This window comes from Ambystoma mexicanum, chromosome 7p (assembly GCF_040938575.1).
Source record: "Ambystoma mexicanum isolate Mex_15411 chromosome 7p, UKY_AmexF1_1, whole genome shotgun sequence".
In the NCBI taxonomy this organism is placed as follows: Eukaryota; Metazoa; Chordata; class Amphibia; order Caudata; family Ambystomatidae; genus Ambystoma; species Ambystoma mexicanum.
In genome coordinates, this window is record NC_090939.1 from 635872708 (window position 1) to 635895732 (window position 23025).

General features: G+C 49.6%; 1 protein-coding gene across 1 annotated transcript in view; it reads right to left on the reverse strand.

Moving 5' to 3' along the window:
• Nucleotides 1–23025, reverse strand: part of LOC138525982 (neurofilament medium polypeptide-like) — a 708053-nt gene that overhangs the window by 424660 nt on the left and 260368 nt on the right. Inside the window, exon 3 of the mRNA XM_069636274.1 lies at nt 14730–14789. Coding sequence (XP_069492375.1) covers nt 14730–14789 — 60 coding nt within the window. The remainder of the gene's footprint in view (nt 1–14729; nt 14790–23025) is intronic.

Consider the following 23025-nt stretch of genomic DNA (forward strand, 5'->3'; position numbering starts at 1 on the left):
CTGCAGGTCATTGTGATGCACCAACCCTGATTCCCGGTTGTCCCGGAGAAACTCCTCAATCATGGCCGTGAGGTTCTGGGAGTGCACAGCTTCTGCGGCCGATGTGGGGGATGTGGTTGGCAGGCTCGGTATTGGGCCTGCAGGCCTCTCAGGTGTTTCGCCAGGGGAAGTGGGCTGATGTGAGACAGGTGTTACCCCTTCGCCTGTGAGACCTGGTCCATCACTCGACCCGGAGTCGCTGTGTGCAACCTGGCTGTATGATGGTGACTCAGGGCTGTAGACGTTGGTCTCCTCCACGTTGACCACGGAATGGGATGTGGGGCTGTCTGGCACACTAAGGAGGCACATGGCAGCATTCTCCCCTGACATGCTGGATTCCTCAGGGTGCAGCGTGGGGCATGTGTCCGGCGGAACTGCAGCCATGTCCAGGTGCGCGGGTGGGGGTTGTGTAGCCTCCATGGGGGTTGCTGGAGCAGGTGGTGTAGTATGGGCCTTATGTCTGCCAGCAGGTATGCGCTGTACCCTGCCCCTGTCCCGGGAGGTACTTGGCCGGGAGCCTTCCTGCTCCTCACTTTCATGACCGCTACCTGTGGGGGGCAAGAGAGAGACAGCATGATCAATGATCTGGGGGTCATCATGACTTCAAGCCTATGGTAACACATTGGGAGAGCAGCGTCTTGGTGATATTTTGGTTGGTGAGTGAACTTGGCTGGATGGTAAAAGCATACTGTTGGCGGGGTCAATCATGTTGGCGGAGTACTGTGGTGAGTGACTATGACCAGCTTTCTGTGTGGAATGGCCAATATGGGTGTCAGCCTTGCACCTGACATCATCCTGGGTCCCACTTGTTACGACATGGTTGCAGGGGGGGGGGGGCTACGAAGCAAACATGATGTGACTCTTTGGCCAGCCCTTTGCGGTGAATTACATTAGGGATGCATGTACTGTTTGGACTCATGACACTCACCTGCATCAGCGGATGAGGGATCACCGCAATCCATTTCGCCCACACCTTCGATGGCTTCTGTGCCCATCATCTCCGCACATGTCTCCTCCCAGGGCATCATTTTAATGGGTGAGCCTGGGCCTCCTCCTGTCTCCAGGGCCTGCTGACGGTTTGCTGACATGATGGCCCACACCCTGAGACGGAGGTCATCCCAGCGTTTGCGGCAATGCGTTGTGCTGCGGGGGGTGTTCCCAACGGCGCTCACCCTCTGTGCGACCAACTCCCATATCTCCTTCTTTCTGAGGATGGTGGGCCTACGCATGTCGCTGCAGAATACGATATCTGCATGTTCATGCAGAGTGTCGACCAGGACCTGTAACTCATCCTGGGTGAATTTTTCTTTTCGGATGCGCGCAGCGCCCTTTTTCAGAACTTTAGGCATGATGATCTTCTCTGTTGTATATTTGGTCGATCTGAGTCCTGTATGGAGTCCTGTATGTCCTGTATGGAGAGGATTGCAATGGATTGTGATTTTAAATATGGCCGCCGTAATGCTTCCCGTTCCTGTGCGATGACGTTATTTCCGTTTCCGGTATTTAACGGTGGCCGTAATTTACGGTTAGCGTAAATTACGGTCTCTGCTAATTACGGATTCCATCGAAGGCGATGGTGTTAAATGCGTCTAGGTTTATGGCGGTAAGGGGTTTGACGGGACCTTTTGCGCTATGCCGCAAGGGAGTTTACCGCCATGGCGGAATACTCGTGCACGCGAAGTCGGAATATGGTGGAAATAGCGCCTTCCGACCACATCGTACGTGGTATTTACGCCATGGCGGTAATTACTGTTACTTACCGCCGGACTCGGAATGAGGCCCAAACACTGGATCTGACAGGGCAGGGTGGTGTTTCCTCCCCAGTTCCCTTTTCAACTGCCATGACAGAGGCAGGTTTATCCCAGACTTCCATCGCAGGTGCCACAACTGCCACATTGAAGGGCAACAGCGTCTCCTTCTTAGGGGCATCATCCAGGATATCATAAAGCTTGCATTAGATCTATTACATGTGATAGCGGGGACAGAGATCCTGAAGACCTAGTACTAACTGTAGACGCCGAAAATGCCTTTGATAAAGTACAGTGGGAGTTTATCTTCAAAGTGTTGCCTCGGTACGGTTTCCCTCCCCACCTGATCCAGTTGATCAAATTGCTGTACACGGGCTCAACCGCCGCAGTCGACACCAACGGTTCCACCTCCCTGGCGTTTGAGCTACAATCAGGCACTCAACAGGGTTGCCCATTGTCACCATTACTATACGCGTTATCCATTGAACCCATAGGAATCAGACTCTGCGCAGAGAGGGGCTGGTCGGGCATCACGCAAGGGGCGGAGGAACACTGTGTGTCCTTCTACGCGGACGACATGTTATTGTATGTCAGTAAAAGGCGTGCATCACTCACGCACATCCGTACGCTCCTCCTGGAAATAGGTCCTATGGCGGGCTATACAATTAACTGGAGTAAGTCTGAGATCCTAACTTTGCGTCCGGATATCCCTTGGGACCCGGGAGGACTAGCTCCCTTCACACTACAAACACACCATATCAAACATCTCGGAATAAACATTAGCGCCTTGCTGGACAACATTAGCGAGCTGAATTATCCCAGTAAGATCACACACATATGTCAAGAATTAAAACAATGGAACACACTCACCCTCTCCCTCATCATCCGTATAAACGCCCTCTGCTAGGCAAAATCATATGCAGTACCCTTTGGGAACACCACACACAATCAAGACTACAAGTGACAGTACAAATTCACCTTTGGTTCAAGCCTGTACTACACAGTAAAGTGGTAGCGATGGCTGAGCAGCCAGACTTATCTCAAGAGTAAAGTGAGAAGTATCAATGGTTACACAAAGGACAGCAATTACTATGGTTCAAACAAACACTGACTCAAGGTTTCTGAGTAAAAGAATATACATTTATTTACACATCAGTTGTAAAACAATTCACTAAAGTAAAGCAGTAGAAAAATCACGTTACCAATACACCACACCACTCCCAATAGATTCTGGACAAGTTAAGCTTAAAATGAAGTGTGAACAAAATGGCAATTTAAAAAGGGAGGGAAAGACAAGTTTAGACAAAAGTTGAGCAGCACCAACAAGTAAGTAAGCAGAGCAATCTAGAAAAAGTAACTACCGTGAAGAAATCAAATCAAGAGGCCTGGGCCAAAGTCAATGGACCAAAGTCTTTGCAGAGGATTACACAGTTCAGGGTAGCTCACGGTTAAGTCTTTTCCAAGAGTTCAGAACGAAGTTGGTCGGTTGAAAAGTTACTTTAAAGAATAGAGAAGGACAAGCCCTCGGATTGGCGAAAGGTTTCACGCACTTTCACCATGGTCGGACCGAACGAACAACCGGGTTTGAACAGTACCTTAAATGAAGAAGAAGGCTGTGGCTGAGGCGGACGTTCCTGGCAGGTCCTGCAGGCTCACGGTTCCTGAAGCGACTGTCGGACTGACACGAAGTAGGAAGACTGGAGGGTCCTGCACTGCCCAGGGAAGAAACCAGCAGCAGAGCAAAGCAAGGAATAAAAGGTGCACTCCTTAAAACCCAAGCAGGGTCCAGTCCTACTGGCTATCCGATTCACTGTAGCTGTGCCCAGCAAATTTGACCGGAGGAGGGAGGCCTGGCTTGCAGTTTGGCAAACTGGTTGGTCCCACCAGCTCAAAGGGAGAAGATTCCTTGCAGATCTTCCCTGTCGTCAAAGTGTGGAGATTCGGACCCGCAGCAGGGCTTCACCGGGAGATTCAGTCGTGGTAGAGGTCCTCTTCTGTCAGCTTCTCTTCGGTTCTCTTGATCCAGTGGCGACTCTGCCTTCTCAGTCCCAGAGACCTGCTTTTTATGCAGTTTTCCCCCATTCACACAGCCTGGCTGTCAATCACACAGCAGGGTGGCTGTCCAGGCAGGACAGTCCCTACAGCCAATCATACAGAGTGTGACATGGGTCTCCAAGGAGACGCTGTGCAGGGAGTCTCAAACCCCTCCCTCATATCCTGTCCCCCTCAGACATTCAGGCACCTAAGGAGGGCTTCTGTGCAGAAGCCTGCCAAAGGACGGCGAACAAAGGAACCAAACCTGGTTTGGCACGCAGAGTAAAACACGAGAAAGACCTTTACAAAAAGAAATGGCGACTAAACCCAGCCTAGCCAAATAAAAGTAAATGGGGTCCAGCGGGTTTAAGTTCGAGGCTACTAACTTAGCCTAAAACAGTACCAAGGCTATTTAAATAGACCGCAGTAGGGAAAATACTGCCACCAGCCAAATCTTAAAGAAAGGGGAACGAAATAATGTTCCACGAGAAACAGACAAAATGGGATAACTTTTAACCCTTTCAAGAACTCTATTTAAGATAGTTTGTACTAGGTCTATGAATGTAAAAAGACTAATAAAGTCAATGGCAACTTTACATGTTCTGGGAGACAGCAGTCAGTCCCAGAAAATGGAATCTGAGTTTGGAAGTCTAAAAAGACAACCCTGTGTCACTGCACTAAAGGTGCTGTGTGACACAAAGTAAAAAGATGATGCCTGTGGAGTAGGTGAAGCTCCACAGTCCATGAAAACATAAAAAGGTTAAACACACAGAACAAAACACATGTAAGAGTGGGAAAAAAAAGGCTCACACTCTTACCAGGTGTAAAAAATAAATACTAGAAATCCAGCAGAGCTGCTGAGGGACTCAGTAGGTAAGAGAAATTAGACATTTGGGAGAATTCTCCCTAAAACCCCCCCACCCCCCAGACTAAGGGACAGGAGGATTTAATCCACTCCTGTGTTAATCTCTTCACTCTAGTCGGTTATAAACATCCTTGAGAGACCATCAGCATTTTGGTGGTGACATCCTGACCTGTGCTCAATGGTGCAATCAAACCCTTGCAGGCAGATCTGTAACCTCTGCTTTTCACCGGTAAACAGTCACCAGTGATAATATCATGCTGGCCCCAAGGTGTCAAGCCTGGTGAAAGTGAAAACAGGGTGGCAAACTGATTTAACAAAACCTTGCATTCCTCCTGTTGTTCAGATGTCAAATTAGAAGAGAGATTGACTCCTTCTATGTTCTCATCCAAAGGTTGGCCTCTGAGGAGGTCAGGTAGAGGTTCACTCTCCTCCTCCTCTTGAGCTGAAGCTAGAAGCAAAGCTCCCCATTCTGGTCTCGAGACATATGCCTTCAAACGGTTGGTGTGAAAGACTCTGGGAGCCTCCTTAGGTCTGCCTAAGTCCACCAAATAGTTCACCTCTCCAAGTTTACCCACAACCTTGAAGGGTCCTATCCATTTGTCTTGCAAGTCCCTCTGCCTTGTTGGCACCATAACTAATACAAGCTGGTCTTGAGTAAACTCAACCATGCTGGCCTTCTGGTCATGCCAATGTTTAACCAGAGCCTGACCTGCTTTCAAGTTATCACTAGCTTCTACCATCATGTGTGACATTCTCCTCCGGAGACCTATCACATAGTCAGTCCCTCTGACTGGCTTGGGGGAAGGGGCACTCTCCAACCCCTCCTTAATCAGGGCCAATGGACCTCTGACTGGATGGCCATAGAGAAGTTCAAAGGGTCTGTAACCAACTCCCGCCTGAGGGACTTCTCTATAAGCAAAGAGAAGGAATGGCAGTAGAAGGTCCCACTTTCTTTTAAGGCGTTCCTCTAAAGCACATATCATGCTCTTCATAGTACGATTAAATCTCTCTACCAGTCCGTCCATTTGTCTATGTATGGTAGGCTGTAGAGAACTTATAAGTGACACCCCAGTTTTTCCACATGGCTTGCATGTAGTGGGACATCAAATTGGATCCCCTGTCGGATATCACTTCCTTAGGAAACCATACTCTGGTAAAAATACCAAGTAAAGCCTTAGCCACAGCCTGAGCCGTAACAGTCCTCATAGGTATTGATTCAGGGTACCTAGTAGCATGGTCTACTACAACCAGGATAAACCTGTTCCCTGAAGATGTGGGAGGGTCAAGGGGACCATCAATGTTGATGCCCACCCTCTCAAAGGGAACTCCCACAACTGGGAGAGGCACCCGGGGTGCCACTTTCTTGGCTCCACTCTTGCCAGAGGTTTGGCAAGTGTGACAGCTCCTACAGAATGTGTCAACTTTTGAACCCATCTTAGGCCAGTAGAACTATAAGGAGAGCCTTTCCTTGGTCTTTTTGAAACTCAAATGACCAGCCAAAGGTATCTCATGCGCCAACTGTAGGAACTGGAGTCTGTCTGCTAGGGCACTAAACGTTTTTTGTAGTCCCCAGGGATAGACTCAGTCGGTTCACTGTAGAAGAGGCCATCTTCCCAGTGTAATCTATGCTTCCCAGGCTCTTGCCCATCAAGCTGAGAAGTCGCCTGTAGGTGAAGACCTTCAAGAGTAGGACACTCTCTTTGTCCTCTGGGGAAGTCTGCCCTGTTCGGCCATCCTTCTGCCAGTAAAGACTGCAGCTCAGGATGGTCAACAGGGTCGAGATCTCCAACTAAAACAATGTCTTCTTCAAGATCTGACTCTTCAGAAACTTGTTCACCCACACAGGGTTGTGCCTCACACTCTGCCTCAGCAGGTGGAGGAGTCACAGGTGTGACTTCGGAACAACCTTGGGGATGTCCTTGTTGGTAGCACAGGGGTGCAATCTGTCTTTTTCTTTGAGGTATTGGGTTTCCCCTTTGCCTCTTTCTTTCCAGAAATACCAGTGAGCAACTCCTGTGGACTGGGAGTGATAGTTTCCTCTACCAACTCCTTTGGAGAGCCTCTCAAGGTCCTCTCTCTTGTAGGTCTAGTGAGCTCCTGTTTCCTTTTACTGGGAGGCCTAGGGGTACTAGACCCAACTCCAAGAGTTTTCAGGTCATTACCCAACAGGACTCTCGCAGGCACTTCCCTTTGCACACTAACAAGTATCTTGACAGTCATATCATTACACTGGATGAGAGCTGGTAACTGGGGAATCATTTGCACAGGGCCTCCAGCTAACTTAGTTAGGCATTTGGGTGCCTTAGCAACATCTTCCACCTTGCAAAATGATTAATCAACCACCGTTTTGCTGGCTCCAGTGTCTCTGATGGCAGGAGTTTCCTGGCCATTCACAAGAACACTATCTTCATAATACTCTTTAGTATTATCTGGGATGGAATTATAGACATCTACATTCTGTTGGTCCCACAAACTCAGGGACTCTAAAGAAACACTGGCTGAGACGCTCATGGGTTCCTCAGCCAGTAGCTGAAAGCTTCCACTTGCCATAGGTACTTCTTTCTCTGGGGAGAAGGCAAAGGAGACAGTGTGGACCCCTGAATGATTACCCTTACATCTGGCATCCCCTTTCGCATGGTCAATTGACCCACAAACATAACATTTCTCAAATGTTTTGATGAATGGGGGTTTGTTCTGACCTCCATCTGGTTTGGGTCCAGACGGTGCACTAGCCTGATTTGATTTCCCTTGTGGTTTACCCTTATGTTGTTGTTTGTGGCCCTCTTTTGGATTGGAGGTATTAGAATTCTCTTTTTTATCTTTGGCTGTTTCCCCTCATCCTTTTTCTGAGTAGCCACAGAATCCTTGTGAGTAGCCCTGTTGGCAACCCACAAGTCAGCAGCTTTAGCTAACTTCTTGGGATCCTTAGACTCAGCCAAGTGCTTTCTGAGCTCAGGAGAGCAGGTATCATAAATTGACTCCAACATAACAAGATTTCTCATACCTTCATAAGTGCTTACTCTGTAGCCCTTAACCCAAGCATCTAAGTGTTTCAAACATTCACATACCCCGGTAGCCCAAGGGGTACCATCATGCTTTTTGAGGGCCCTAAACCTCTTAAGGTACTGTAAGGGGTCTTCCCAAATCTAGCAATTTAAGCTAGCTTAACACACTCATAATCCATTCTATCCACCTCTTTCAACTCCATCACATCAGATGCAACAGTGGGTAGCCTAGAGAAGAGCCAAGGAAGCAACTGATTCCCTGTGAGACTTGAATTCCACGGTTATATTCAAACATTGCCAACCAATCCAAAATATCAAGCTTAGCCTCATACATACCAACAATTTCTTTAGGCATACAGGGTCTCTTAGGACTGGAAGACCTATAAGACTCTGGGAGAGAAGCATTTTCCAAAGACAACTTTTTCATTTCTAAGGCATGATTCATCTCCATTTTTCTGAGCTTAAGTTCTTGATGCTTTTGTTCAGTTTGAGCATTTAAACGTTTAAATTCCAATTCAAGCCTCATCTTTTCTAGAGCAATGAATTCAGGACTGAGTGTAGGACCTGTAGGGGTCCCAGTGGACAAAGGTTGAGGTTGTTGAGCAGGTAAAGGAGCCGTGAGGCCTACATTGTGAGACGCATCTGCCTCATCTAACTCATCAATAACAGACACATTATCATCCTCATCATTTTCCACATTTGCTGAGGGGTTAGGTATTTCAGACCAACCCTCCAGACTTTGTTTCCCTAACAACCTTTCAATCAACTCTGACTTTTTGCCTTTAACAGAGAGGTTCCTATCTCTACACATATTTTTAAGATAATCCACAGTGTAACTAAGGAGGGTCTCCTGACTGTAGCTTTCCATATCAGACATGATTAATATTGCTTTTAGTGATGTTTAGCATTGTGGTTAGTTGATCCAAGGTAATAGCAGCACTCTAAGAGTATTATCCTCTCCGCTGTTCACCAGTGTTAGGCAGAATCATATGCAGTACCCTTTGGGAACACCACACACAATTAAGACTACAAGTGGCAGTACAAATTCACCTATGGTACAAGCCTGTACTACACAGTAAAGTGGTAATGATGGCTGAGCAGCCAGACTTATCTCAAGAGCAAGTGAGCAGTATCAATAGTTACACAAAGCACAGCAATTACTTTGGTTCAAACAAACACTGACTCAAGGTTTCTGAGTAAAAGAATATACATTTATTTACACATCAGTTGTAAAACAATTCACTAAGGTAAAGCAGTAGAAAATCATACTCTTAATATACTACACCCTAACCCAATAGATTCTAGACAAGTTAAGCTCAAAATGAAGTGTGAGCAAAATGGCACTCCAGCAATTTAAAAGGGAGGGAAAGACAAGACTAGACAAATGTTGAGCAGCACCAACAAGAAAGTAAGCAGGGCAATCTAGAAAAAGTAGCTACAGTGAGGAAATCAAATCAAGAGGCCTAGGCCAAAGTCAATGGACCAAAGTATTTGTAGAGGATCACACAGTTCAGGGTAGTTCGCAGTTAAGTCTTTGCAAAGAGTTCAGAACGAAGTTGGTCAGACGAAAAGTTACTTTAAAGAATAGAGAAGGACAAGCCCTTGGATTGGGGAAACGTTTCACACACTTTCACCGTGGTCGGACGGAACGAACAACCGGGTTTGAACAGTACCTTAAATGAAGAAGAAGACTGTAGCTGAGGCGGACGTTCCTGGCAGGTCCTGCAGGCTCATGGTTCCTGAAGCGACTGTCGGACTGACACAAAGTAGGAAGACTGGAGGGTCCTGCACTGCCCAGGAAAGAAACCAGCAGCAGAGCAAAGCAACGCAAAAAATGTGCGCTCCTTAAAACCCAAGCAGGGTCTGGTCCTCCTGGCTATCCGGTTTACTGTAGCTGTGCACAGCAAATTCGAACAGAGGAGGGAGGCCTGGCTTCCAGTTTGGCGAACTGGTTGACCCCAGCAGCTCAAGAGGAGAAGATTCCTTGCAGATCTTCCCTGTCGTCGAAGTTTGGAGATTCGGACCCGCAGCAGTGCTTCACCGGGAGGTTCAGTCGTGGTAGAGGTCCTCTTCTGTCAGATTCTCTTCGGTTCTCTCAATCCAGTGGCGACTCTGCCTTCTCAGTCCCAGAGACCTGCTTTTTATGCAGTTTTCCCCCATTCACACAGCCTGGCTGTCAATTACACAGCAGGGCGGCTGCCCCGACGGGACAGTTACCACAGCCAATCATACAGAGTGCGACATGGATCTCCAAGGAGACCCTGGGCAGGGAGTCTCAAACCCCTCCCTCACATCCTGTCCCCCTCAGACATTCAGGCACCTAAGGAGGGCTTCTCTGCAGAAGCCCGCCAAAGGACAGCGAACAAAGGAACCAAACCTGGTTTGGCGCACAGAGTAAAACACGAGAAAGACCTTTACAAAAAGAAATGGAGAATAAACCCAGCTGGAACCAAATAAAAGTAAATGGGGTCCAGCGGGTTTAAGTTCGAGGCTACTAACTTAGCCTAAAACAGTACCAAGGCTATTTAAATAGACCGCGGTAGGAAAAATAGGGTAGATACCATTGCCACCAGCCAAATCTTAAAGAAAGGGGAACGAAATAATGTTCCACGAGAAACAGACAAAGAACTCTAAGTAAGATAGTTTGTACTGGGTCTGTGAATTTAAAAAGACTAATAAAGTCAATGGCAACTTTGCATGTTTTGGGAGACAGTAGTCAGTCCCAGAGAATGGATTCTGAGTTCGGAAGTCTAAAAAGACAAGCCTGTGTCACTGCACTAAAGGTGCTGCGTGACACACAGTAAAAATATGATGTCTGTGGAGTAGGTGAGGCTCCAGAGTCCATCAACACATAAAAAGGTTAAACACACACAGCAAAACACATGTAAGAGTGGGAAAAAAGGCTCACACTCTTACCAGGTGTAAAAAATAAATCCTAGAAATCCAGCAAAGCTGCTGAGGGACTCAGTAGTTAAGGGAAATTAGCCATTCTGGAGAATTCTCTCTAACACGCTCAAAATGAACTTGTTCCCCAAGCTCATATACATCACTATGATGATCCCAATGACCCCAGCTCCTGACTCTTGGAAGGAGCTTGATAGCGCAATCGCTAAGTTCATCTGAAGAGGGAAGAAGGCCAGAATCTGCCTTTCCAACCTCCTAGCCGCTAAACCAAACGGCGGCCTTGCACCCCCCTCCCTGAAGGCTTACTGCCAAGCACCACAGGTCTGCTGTGTAAAACGTTGAATGGACACATCGGATCACACCAGTTGGAGGACAATGGAGGTCGAATTGATGGAACCTCTCAAACCCATTGAAGTCATGGCCACCCTCCCACGTGAAGTCCCACCAGGCCTAAAGAAACACCCAATCATCAGGCCCACCTTAACCCAATGGCACAAACTTAGGGCGTCACAAGGGATCCAAACCTGGTTTGCCCCACCATGGTCTAGCATCAGGGCTATTCATGTATATGGGGTCACACACAAAATCCACTGCAAACAAGACCGGGAGTGGGCCAACCTATGACTAATGGACATATGTGAGGAGGGGCGACTCCTGTTGTTCCACAACGCGCGTCTCAAGCTGGGATTGAACATGGGAGACTGATTGATCTTCCGCACAATAAGCAGCACTGTACGCCAGCAAACCGCTCAAACACCGCTACCACCTACCCTGGCTCCTTGTGAGGTGGAAATGGAGCATCACTTAGAAGCGTTCTCACGCCTTCGCACCTTCTACCAAATGGCAATCCCGAACAGCCTTGGGCGGAACCTCACATTAGCGCAGTCCTGGGCCAAGGATCTAGGTAGCCAGATAGAAGTCTCGACTATTCTGGAAGGCTTCGCAGCCATCCCAACTATCTCCGCCAACCTCAAAAACAGGGAGATCCAATTAAAAATTATACAGCGCTTGTACTACACCCCTTCAACGCTTTACCAAATGGGAATCGCACACTCAAACACAAAAGCTGGAGGGAGTGTGGATCCCTAGGCACGATGGGTCACATCCTCTGGCATTGCTCTAAACATCCGCAATACTGGCGGGGAGTTCGCAGACAGATCGAAGGCATCAGCTGGGCCTCTGTCGCCTTCTCATCCGAGGGGATGCTCCTGGGGGCTGGGATGGATGATTGGCACGAGGAACTCTGACCCGTAGACTCAATGGGATACTGCTTTACACGGCTGGGAAACTACTCATCGTCCACTGGGAGGGAAAGATCCCTCCCCCACAATCCGAACGCATAGAGCTGCTAGCGAAAACTTGCAGGTTTGAAGTGGCCACTATGACCAGAAGACATATGTGCGATCCCGCCATGGCGGACAGATTCCACGCACTCGCAGATCAAGTCATTAGTGGGGGGAGGAAGGAAACAGGTACCCGGTGGTGGATAAATAAACTACACTCATGCACACCTGGGGACAGGGCATGCTATCTGACCACGAAGTAGGTCTGGGCAACCTTCAGATAGGGACCGGTAATCCAAGACCTTGGATGGTTGCCTGTAAGGACATGTTGATCGTTATTCCACAAATGTAATTCACTGTTGGGGGAGGGTGGGGGGTATGGGTTGTTGGGGTTCTGATGGCATACCCAGTGTAGCCAGACTCATCAGGCGTGAGGCAGCGGACATCGGGGAAGGGGATGATCTTGGTTCTTCAACATGCTGTGGCGGCACAGCAATTATAGTATACATAACCTGTGCGGGAGAGAAGGCGATTGAATCAACTGGCTCCAGTATACCCTTCCCCCCCTCTGCCTTTACTGTACTCTGTTCTCTAATGCCTACTTCTTTCATGTTGTATTGTTTTGTGAAATGCCAATAAAAATAGTGTTTAAAAAAAGAAAGCTTGCATTGTATCTTGGATCAGGATAGAGCGGAACGCCCAAAGGTATCGGCTTCCATGGCCATCATCTGCTGATAGGCGGCCTGAGGCTTGCCTGGAGTGGGAGCTGGAAAGATGTCCATCTCTATGGAAGTGTCAAGGACACTGGTGACCTGCAGGTCCTCAGCCAGCCCCAACACATCCTCCCCCTCTCCGTACAACTCCTCAGGGGAAAGCTTTCTCCTCTCTAGAAACCATGGGCTCTCACCCAAATGGTACCTGATCACCTTCTTCATCATAGGTGGAGTACATCTTGGACATGAAGCTGTTTCCTGGGAGGGGAGCATACTCCCGGGGAGCTTCAACATCTCTGACGTCGTTCGGCACTGAGGCCACCAAGACTGGGTCCAGCGCTGGGACAACGGTGCCCGTAGGCCGGGCAGTATAGTGCTTGGACCCTTCGGTCACCAGTGGGTCCAGGACTGATCCCAAAGGTGTGCTGGAGTGGTCTCCAGCCGGTGCCCTGCTGGTCGCAAACAGACGTGGTGGGACCCATCAATGCCATGGCCAGAGCCGTTGGCGCTGTGGCAAAGATGTCCATCATCTTAAGGTGAAATGTCTTCCATTCCTCTTTAGTGGAGGACTCGGTGGGAACTTGTATCGGCCATTCCAGGGACACCATGGAGCAATGGCGCCTCGTCTTAGAGGATGAAGAAGAGTCACAGAGGCAGGAACCACTTAGAGAGTGGAACCTCTTTGGCTGCTTCTTCTTCTCCGTCTTCTCCTCCTCTTTGCATGGTGCTGGTTTTCCGGACTGCCACTCTGCATTGTGCAACCTCTAGCAAGACCGCGGCTCTAACCCGAATGGTACCTGATCACCTTCTTCATCATAGATGGAGTACCTCTTGGACATGAAGCTGTTTCCTGGGAGGGGAGCATACTCCCGGGGATCTTCGACATCTCTGATGTCATTCGGCACTGAGGCTGCCAAGACTGGGTCCAGTGCTGGGACAACGGTGCCCGTAGGCCGGGCAGTACAGTGCTTGGACCCTTCGGTCACCAGTGGGTCCAGGCCTGAGCCCAAAGGTGTGCTGGAGTGGTCTGCAGCCGGTGCCCTGCTGGTCGCAAACAGACGCAGTGGGACCCATCAATGCCCTGGCCAATGCCGTTGGCACTGTGGCAAAGACGTCCATCGTCTTAAGGTGAAATGTCTTCCATTCCTCTTTAGTGGAGGACTAGGTGGGAACTTGTATCTGCCATTCCAGGGACTCCCTGGAGCGATGGCGCCTTGTCTTAGAGGATGAAGAAGAGTCACAGAGGGAGGAACCACTCAGAGAGTGGAACCTCTTTGGCCGCTTCTTCTTCTCCGTCTTCTCCTCCTCTTTGCGTGGTGCTGGTTTTTCGGGCTGCCGGTCTGCACTGTGCAACCTCTAGCAAGACCTTGGCTGCACACTCCTTGTAGATGAAGGTGAAGAACTTTGCCACTCTTTACTGTAACTTGTAATTGTTTATTGATACAGCGCTTATACACAGATGGAGTGCTTCAAATCGCTTCAAGCGGGAAGGGAATACAGTGATTATTCTTAGGCCTTGAAGTTTCTGAATGATTAACAGAAAAAAACGAGTCTGGAAAGCCTTTGGATGCAGGGAGTGGCACAACACTCAATCCATACGTGTTGTGACGCTCGCCCAAACAGATAGATCCAGTGTTGATCCGAAAGCAACAATATAGGCGCGTTACAAATGCCATATCATATCATATATACCGTCCGCAATCTGCAGACGTCTTGAATTCTGAGCACTTTGATGGATTCGGCAAGCCGTAGAGAAATTCAGTAAGCAAATGCATTCCGATCAGAGAATAGAGTTTGCAGAACAAAGGAATTGAGGTCACATGGGCAGGACACCGCAATATATACTGGCCCCGGCATCATGTCCGGCACGGGGCGCACAGAGGCATCAGACAGAGCCAACATGGAGCTGTGGTCCACCTCCTGGTGGCAGAAAGATTTCAGAGAACAGCTGCGCCTGGGATAGGATTATCATAGATGAGGAATCTGTGGGAGGAAAGCATCCATTAGAACTCTTAGTCCACGTGACCCTTACAGACAAGAAAGGTGAGCTCCCATTCAGTGTCAAAAGAATTAGTATGTGAAAATGAGTTTCAACTTTCAAACATCAGGAATTATACATAAAACCAAGAGGTACTTACCGGTTTTTCTGGCACTTTCTCTTCTGTTTTTTCAACTACGGCTTCTGTTTCTGGTAGAGGCTAGAAAATACATATTGACAAACTAATTAGGAATAATAAAAAGGCAGATTGACATAGTCATATGAGTTTGCAGGCAAACAGAATGAAAAGCAACCACATTGCATACTTCATGGCTATTTTTATTTGTAACGCTTCCTAGAAGTGAGCCATCAAAGAGGCACACTATTTGCACACTATTACTATTGCTGCATGATTAAGGGCAACAGAGAGTCCAGACTCAGCCTCTGTTTCCTTTAGGTTCGGAACATGGCGGTGTACACTGGCCTATGGAACCTGCCACTGTTGTGTTGTATGGGCATGATGGAATTTGCCCTGTGTTAACTCGGCCTACAGGATCTTGCTGCGTTATATTAAATCGGTACAATGGAATATCACCTACTTTTTTTAAATGGGCCAATGGCTTCAGCATGATGGGTAACCTGGGCCAACCCTGGATGAATTCTCACTTTCTCCACCTAAGCCCAGTCGAAACTAAATACTATTCCTTCACATCACATCTCTTTCCCCTATCTTGCACATCACTCTTTCGATCTCCCCTCCCACATAAGAGGAGGTTTGTGCATTTGGTGCACAGACTCTAATGACGTCGCACCCTCCAAATCCCTTCTGTGTGGGCAGATCTGTGCACAGATCCGGGATTCGAACCTCTGTTGTTCTGCGTGGTCTTACTTCCAAGACCAGTACGTTGCCCCTGTGCTATCATCCGTTCGGGGCTCCCACTCCTTTGCGCAGAAGTGGAAATGAGAAAGGCAGGGTAACCCTCAAAATGTTAAAATATCTTGACATTAGTGTTAAGATGGATTTCTGAACTCTGAGCTGGTGGGCAGAGGTTCAGAAGGTCAGCCTAGTTTCTTGGAACAGGGTAACCTTCTGCACAACCAATCAAGGTAGCATTGGTGGCAGTCAAGACTAGTTCTAAGGAGGGGTGAGAATGATCGAAAGCCCACTATGAGCACACACAGCAAGGACACTACAAATTATTCTCAGTCAGGTGTATATCAAATATACATATACATTTATTAAAGGCCTTTTAAATCAAACACAATCAGGGATCAGTAGCAATGCTTAAATCCACACAACACTACTAGAAAACATATATACAGTTACAGTTGGCCTAAAGGAATGGCACACAGTAACGGTCCACAACCTGTAAGGGAAAGGGACCAAACAGTATGAATTTCTTTAGGCAGTCCTTCACTTTATCAACCCTATCTGAGAGGCAGTCCAATCCCTAAGAAGAGTGGAGCCTTATGCTCAAATGTACTTCCGGATGCAGATGCACGCGATCGTGCGGTTGGGCAAAAACGGGGTCTCTTGCAGGGGCTGTAGCAGCTCAGGCAGGCAGGTGAGGCAGTAAAGAATAAGATCCCACTATTCGAGGAGGGTCTCCCCAGGAGGGCAGAACATACTCCAAGAGTTGGGAATAGCTCGGTAGCACAGGCTACCTTGATAAAGGTGAGTGGCCCTCAGGGGACACGTGTGTAAAAATGGATGGATGCGCCAGGAGCCATCGGTAAGGGTTGCAAGTACTCACCGAGCCAAGGCACACTCCGGACCAAACTTCGGCAGTGGAGTCCACTTCGGTTGCAGGTTCAAATGCTACAATTGTGCGGCTCTGCAGCTTTCAGCGGCTGAGTGTTAGGGAGAATTCTTTGTTAAGGCTATTTTCCCAAACCTAGTGAGTCCCCCAGCAGCTTTGCTGGATTTTTGGGGTTTATTTTTTTCTCCTGCTAAGAGTGAGACTCTTTTTCTCCCACACTTAGACATGATTTGAGATATCCATTGAGTTTGTAACTTGTTTTATGGGCTATGGGGTCTTTTACTCCATAGGGTTTCATGTATTTTTGGTAAGTGTGTTACACAGCACCCTCAGTGCAGTAACACAGGGGTGTCATAGTGACCCCCAAACATAGACTCCATACCCTGGGACTGACTACTGTCTCCCAGGGCATGTAAAGTCACCATTGACTTTACTAGTCTTAAATGGTGAACAGATCCGGTACAAACCATCATATTGTGGAAGTACTGGTAGGGGTAATTAGATTGCCCCTGGGTCTGTTTTTCGAGGGGGCACTGTGCAGTCCCCCCTCGTCGAGTTTCTGGCTGGTGGCAGTGGTTACCACACGAAATATTCCACCAGAATATTTCCTATGGGATTTCCCATTCATTTTAAACGCACCACTTTTTTGGTGCAATGTTAAAGATACCGCCGGGTTATGTATTTAATATTTATTCCCCGTTTGGGTCTTTTTGCCAGGACTCGGTTTTAAAATGGCGTTTGTTTTCGCCTCTGTAACTCCAACCCAAGTCGAGCCCTTTGTTCCACTTTTTGGCGGGCTTCTGCACATAAGCCTCCAAAAGTGGTGCCACTCTGTCTGGGTCTACAGGATGTGTGGGTGGGGGGTTTAGGCACCCTGGACTGAGTTGCCTCGGCAACTCAAGTCGCACTCTTGTGTGATTGGCCCAATGGTGAGCCGCCCCAGCTCACCAATTAGCATGTTTGAGTGACAGCTAGGACTGATGAATGGGGGTTTTCTGCATAAAAGCAGGGCTTTGGGGACTGGAACTTCAGAAGTCGCCACAGGACGAAAGAATCCGAAGAGGGAGAAGCTGAGCCGACCTGCAACGACGACACCACCGGTGGATCCCTGCTGAACCGCCTCACCACTTCCTGACGACAGAGAAGATCTTCATCCCGGAGAGTCTTCTTCCTCTGAACTGGTGGGGATAACCAGTTCGCCCTCTTTTCGCCTTCCTGGATCGTCTTATGGTCGAATCGCCCATGCCAAGCACCCCGGCGGCCGGATAGCCACGCTTCACCACTACCGCAAATAAAAGGGTAGTACCTTTTAACCGGGAAAATCCGCGGCTGGTTTCTTCCCTGGCAGTGCAACGACCTCCAGCTTTCCTCCACGTCGAGATCTTCTCTTCCTCTGACCGAAGCACCGACTTGCACCCGCTGCCAGGAACAACTGCCCCCGCTGGAGCTTTCTCAACATTTCAGGTACTGTGTCCCGCCTGGTCTCCCTTGCAACAGACTGTTCAAGGTGTCCCATAAATCCTTGACTCTCTATCCTGGGGTGACTTGGGACCTGCTAACTAACTTTTTCTGAACTGATCCAACCCTTTCTGAACTATCTGCAAAGACTTTTTAAAGTATTATTCAACTGTGTGATCTTGGACACATTCCGCCTTGCTCTCTCCAAGAGTGGGCCTGGCCTATGAACTTTCTTGCTCTAACAGTAGACTCTGCCTTTTTCTGACTTGCTGTGGTCCTTTTAAAAGTGTTGGTATTGTGCTGCCCTAATTCTACCTTTTTCCTCCCTTTTTAACTAACTTATTGGAGTGCCATCTTAGGTTAAGCGCTCACCTCTGTCTGCAAATAAGTGGTGTTTTAACTAAGACTTGTTCAGTAAGTAATCAGGGATGTATATATATTGATAGTGACTGTGTTTGAACTTGCTTGCCATATTAGTGTTAGTGTATTTTACAAGTGTGTTTTTAAATAAATATTTATATACTTTTATACCCAAGCTCTGGTCAGTGTTTGCTTGTGCTACTGTATCCTTGTACCTATTTTGTATACTCTATATACTGTCTAACTCTTCTTGAGAGAAGTCTGGCTGCTCAGCCACAGCTACCAGGTAAATCTGGGTGGTACAGACAGACCCAACTGGTACAGACTACCAATTGGGTTTACTGCCAACACCTGTAGTCCTAAGCCTTTTGCAGTGGTCCCTAAGGGAACTGCACAGGTTTCTGCTTAACACTGAGTTCCAGGGATGATTCTGTGGCAGGACAGTGACGATTTCTCCTCTCCTGAAGAAGGGATCAGCTCGGCTTCACTGCAGCACGTCTCAGGGTAAATGGGGGCACAGAAGCAGCGCACCCTCCAAGTTCGTCACCACGGCTGGGCGACACAGTGACCGTGTGTATTTGGGTTCAGGCATACTCTCCTAATTCCAGACCTAGGGCGCCTAGGTGTACGAAACTCAGCAGGAGAGTGCCTTGGATGCAGTGCTTACAACCTCAAAAGTCTTAAGGGTTCACTCGAGACGGCGGCCGTTACAGAGCAAAGGTCCTGCGCAAGCTTGTCAGTTCACTGGTTGGCCCAGGAACACTTCTGAGAAGGCTCACTTGCAGGTTAAGGTGGAGGTATTGTGAATAGTTGTTCCCACTATTCAAATGGGTCGAAGTGCCTTTGCAGTCCTTCTAAGTTCGATCAAAGGCAGAGGGGTCATGCGGGACAACAGCGGGCTCAGGGTGCAAAACCTTCCAGTGGGTCACCAGTGGTTCCTCGACTCTGCTTCTTGGTTTAAGGATGCTTGGATCCTGGAATTCCAAGATGGCGACGGATCTGTGAGGTCGCGCTACCCGGAGCTCCCGCACAACTTTAAACCACTTGCACGTAGAAGTGGCGTTTAAGCTGCAGGTGCCCTCCCCATGAATCGGCCGGTGTGGGGGAAGCTCCGGCTGGACCGCAAGTGGCAAGACGAGCCGAAATATGGCCGCGGGGGCCGCCGCAATACCTCGGCTGCGGCCCCTTTGTTTAGTGGCAGAAAGGCGAATCTCGGGCTCGGCCTCCCGCGCGGGAAGAGGCGAGTGCGGTGCCGGGGGGTGCGACCCTGGCCAAAGGGGAAGTTCCGACGCTGCGGCCCCCTGGGGGGCCCTCGATCTCGGACACCGCAGACGCTGAGACAGCATGGGAGCCAGACCGAGGCACGGGTGCCGGGTGTAGGAGGACGACGCCCCCTGTGACCGTGGAAGAGGGGGCCGGAGACACTGTGCGCCAGACCCGGAGAGGAGGCCCGGCCGGGTGACGCTGGGGAGAGAACGCCATCGGCCTTGTGCAGACGCTCTCCAATAAAGAAGAGGACCCGCAGTGGAGTGGTGCCTGCAGCGCATTGGGTCTAGCGCCGGGCGTAGCGGGCCCGAGACACAACCCGGGAGGGGCGCACGCATCTCGCCGCTGGAGGTGGGGGTCAGGCCCCGGGTCGGCGTTCTCTGGGCCGACCAACCAAGTAAGTGGGGAGGTAGCGGGGAGGTCAAGTTATAGTGAAGAGAGGCCCCCCCCTGCGCGCCCCTCCCCCCCTATCAGAGTTGAGACAGTTGGGTCTGCAGGGCCCTGTGGTTTGAATATTCCTTGGGGGGGCACCCCCCGGGGGAGTTGTGATCCGACAGGAGCCTTGGAGACCGGGCCCCGCTGCCCCCCATCACCATTATCCTCAAGTCTTGTCCCCTAGGAGCGGGACCCCGACGGGGGAGCAGCATCAGGAGAATCAGGCAGGCCCCCAGACGGATCTTTCGTTGTTGATTGGCACGGCGGACCTGGCCGCCTGGACATTCGGGGGGGTTCGGGCCTGGTGGTTAGATTGACGACCAGCTCCACTTAGGAAAATTAGCAGAGTGCTCCGCCCACTCGGGGGACCCCTAACCCAGGCGGTATGTCAAGAAGTAAATCCAAAGACACCCCCGCCTGGCGAAGAAGCATCAGGAGAGTTTGCTGGCCCAGATTTGGGCCAGAGAGCTCGGTGAGCAGAGACTTCTGGAGCCCGGAGACGGGTCCTTCCCGGCCGCCTCGGCCTCCACTCGGGATCCACAGGACCTGCCGATTACTCAAGCCTTACTCCGGTCCCTGCTTGGGGAAATCGTGGAAAAAAAATCACAGATGCAGGGCAGAAGCAGATGGATGCGCTAAGGGAAGATCTGGCAGAGGGCCTACAAGAAATAAAAAGGGACCTCAACAAAATCGAAGAGAGGGTGGACACGAATGAGAGGGCCCTACAGGAGCTGGCGGAGGACTCACGAAAGGCGGACTCCCTCTTGGAGACCCTCGCGGCAGCAACTCACAACCTCGAATTGCGTGCAGAGTACTTGGAGAATAGATCCAGGAGATCTAATATACAGGTTAAATCCCTACCAGAAGCAGGCCGAAACAATGAAATCAATATTTGGAGTCCTCATGAAAGCTGATCAAAGCGAGGATATTAAGCTTGACAGGGTCCACCGTGTGAGACTGAGGCGTCAGGGGACGGGAACGCGACCACGAGATGTACTGGTGGCGTTCCATAGTTATACCCAGAAAGAGAGCATCCTTCAGGCAGCCAGGGAGGCGGGGCAGATAACCCACAACGGTTCAGAAATCCAGCTCTACCAGGATCTATCTCAAGCTACCCTGAATAGGAGACGGCGCATGGCCCCGATGTTGGCTCATCTTAGAGAAAAGCAAGTGCGCTACAGGTGGCTCCAACCATTTGCTCTTAGCTTTCAGTGGCAGGGGAAGCAACAGAGAATCACGACCTGCGACCAAGGACTAGCCTCGAGGATTAGGCCTCGAGGACGCCCCACTTTTGCCAAGAGCCTCCCCATCCGGGAGGGCAGTATCACGGAAACCTTGGGAATGGTCGGAAGTGGGCCCTAAGAAATCAAGGAGGGAGCATAAGCAACTTCAGTTCAGTTCTCTGACCCAGGCCCAGACTCCAGATCAAGAGGACCACCCTGGGGAGAGGGGTTCACAAGGAAAACAAGTTGCACGTTCATAATCTCTGTACCAACCCTAGGGAGGGCACACATGGATGTAAGTTTAAAGTGCTTATTAAAACATTAAAGGCGATTGCCTACACATCTGCGGGATGCATCGGGGAAGAGGGAGGGTCCTGACATCTCGGAATGGGAAGGGGAGTTCCAGCTTTTTCAGAGGGGGGTGTTCTAGGTTTGTTATTGAGTCCGGCTCTCATAACGTTTTCGCGAGGGGGGCTTGGTGCCAGTCAGATTCGCCTAGACAGGGGGTGGGGGGGAGAGATCCAAGGTCTTAGTTGGGAGGGGGCTCAGAGTGGTCTGCGAGTGGTCTGCACACACCGAGGAGGGTTCGGCGAGGGGATCAGAGGGCATAAAGGGGTCAATCAGGCATCACAACATCTTTCCTTATGGCTAACTCCGAGGTACTTAAAGTGCTTTCATTAAATGTGAACGGCCTTAATTCCCCGGTTAAGAGGAAGAAGGTGGAGAGGTTCCTTAGGCGGGAACATCCTCATGTTGTGGCTATGCAGGAGACACATGTGCACACTAGGGACACCCACAGGATAAGATTCTGCGGGTACTCACGGGTAGTACAGGCTACTCAAACCAGCAAGAAAGGGGGAGTCCTTATAGCCTTGAGGGACGGGTTGGACCTGACAATTGGGAACACACAGAAGGACAACCAAGGCAGATACCTAGCGGTGATACTTCAGGGAAAGGGGGAAGTCATCACGGTAGCAACTCTATATGCACCAAATCAAGCCCAAGATAGTAACCCGCCTAGGGAAATTTGCAAAGGCATTATCCGCTTGCTAGGAGACTTTAATTTAGCCTGGGACCCCACCAGAGACAGGACTTCCGCCACATGGGGAACACAGAGTGGACCTTCTGGGGACCTGGTGAAGAAAATGGAAGATCTGGCCTTGGTCGATGCCTGGCGAGAGCTGTACGGCGATGCTCCGGGATACACATTCTACTCACACGCCCATAGGTCACACTCACGAATAGACTATGCCTGGATTTCAAAGCCGTTGATGGGTAGAACCGTAGCTCTGGAAGTAGGGGCAATTGCCATGGGAGACCACGCCCCACTTACCATCTCCACATCCAGGCCAAAGGAGCCCCCAGGCATTTGGAAGTGGAGATACCCAATCTCACTGTTTAGGCACCCAGTCCTGGTCAAAGAGATAGATGAGGGAATTATAGACTTCACTAATCATAATAACTGGGATGACACAAACCCCCCTGAAATTGGTGGGACGCCCTGAAAGCCACTGTAAGGGGAAGGATCATAGCAACCAAGGCTAGAAGGGAACGGGAGCTGAGACTGGAGGAGCTAAAATTGGAAACCAGGCTTAAGGAGCTCATGTCTTGTATGGGTAGTAGGATGACAGCAGCCACTAAAACGGAATATAGGGCGGTGAGAGGTCAGTTAAACCTTATGCAGACAAGGGCGGCAGAGCGGAACCTCCTGGCTATGCAACAAAGGTTCTACATTAGAGGCAATAAGGCTGACCGGTTGCTGGCCAGGCAGTTAAGGAAGGAGGCTGGAGACAGGACAATCTTGAAAATAAAGGGGCAGTCAGGGGTCCTCCTTTCTAATAATTCGGACATTGAAGGGGAATTTTGCAAATGTTATTCTGACCTTTACAGATCAGGAGACCCTGTGACTGCGGAACAAGAGTTTTATCTCTCTCGGGTGAGATGCAGTAGGCTT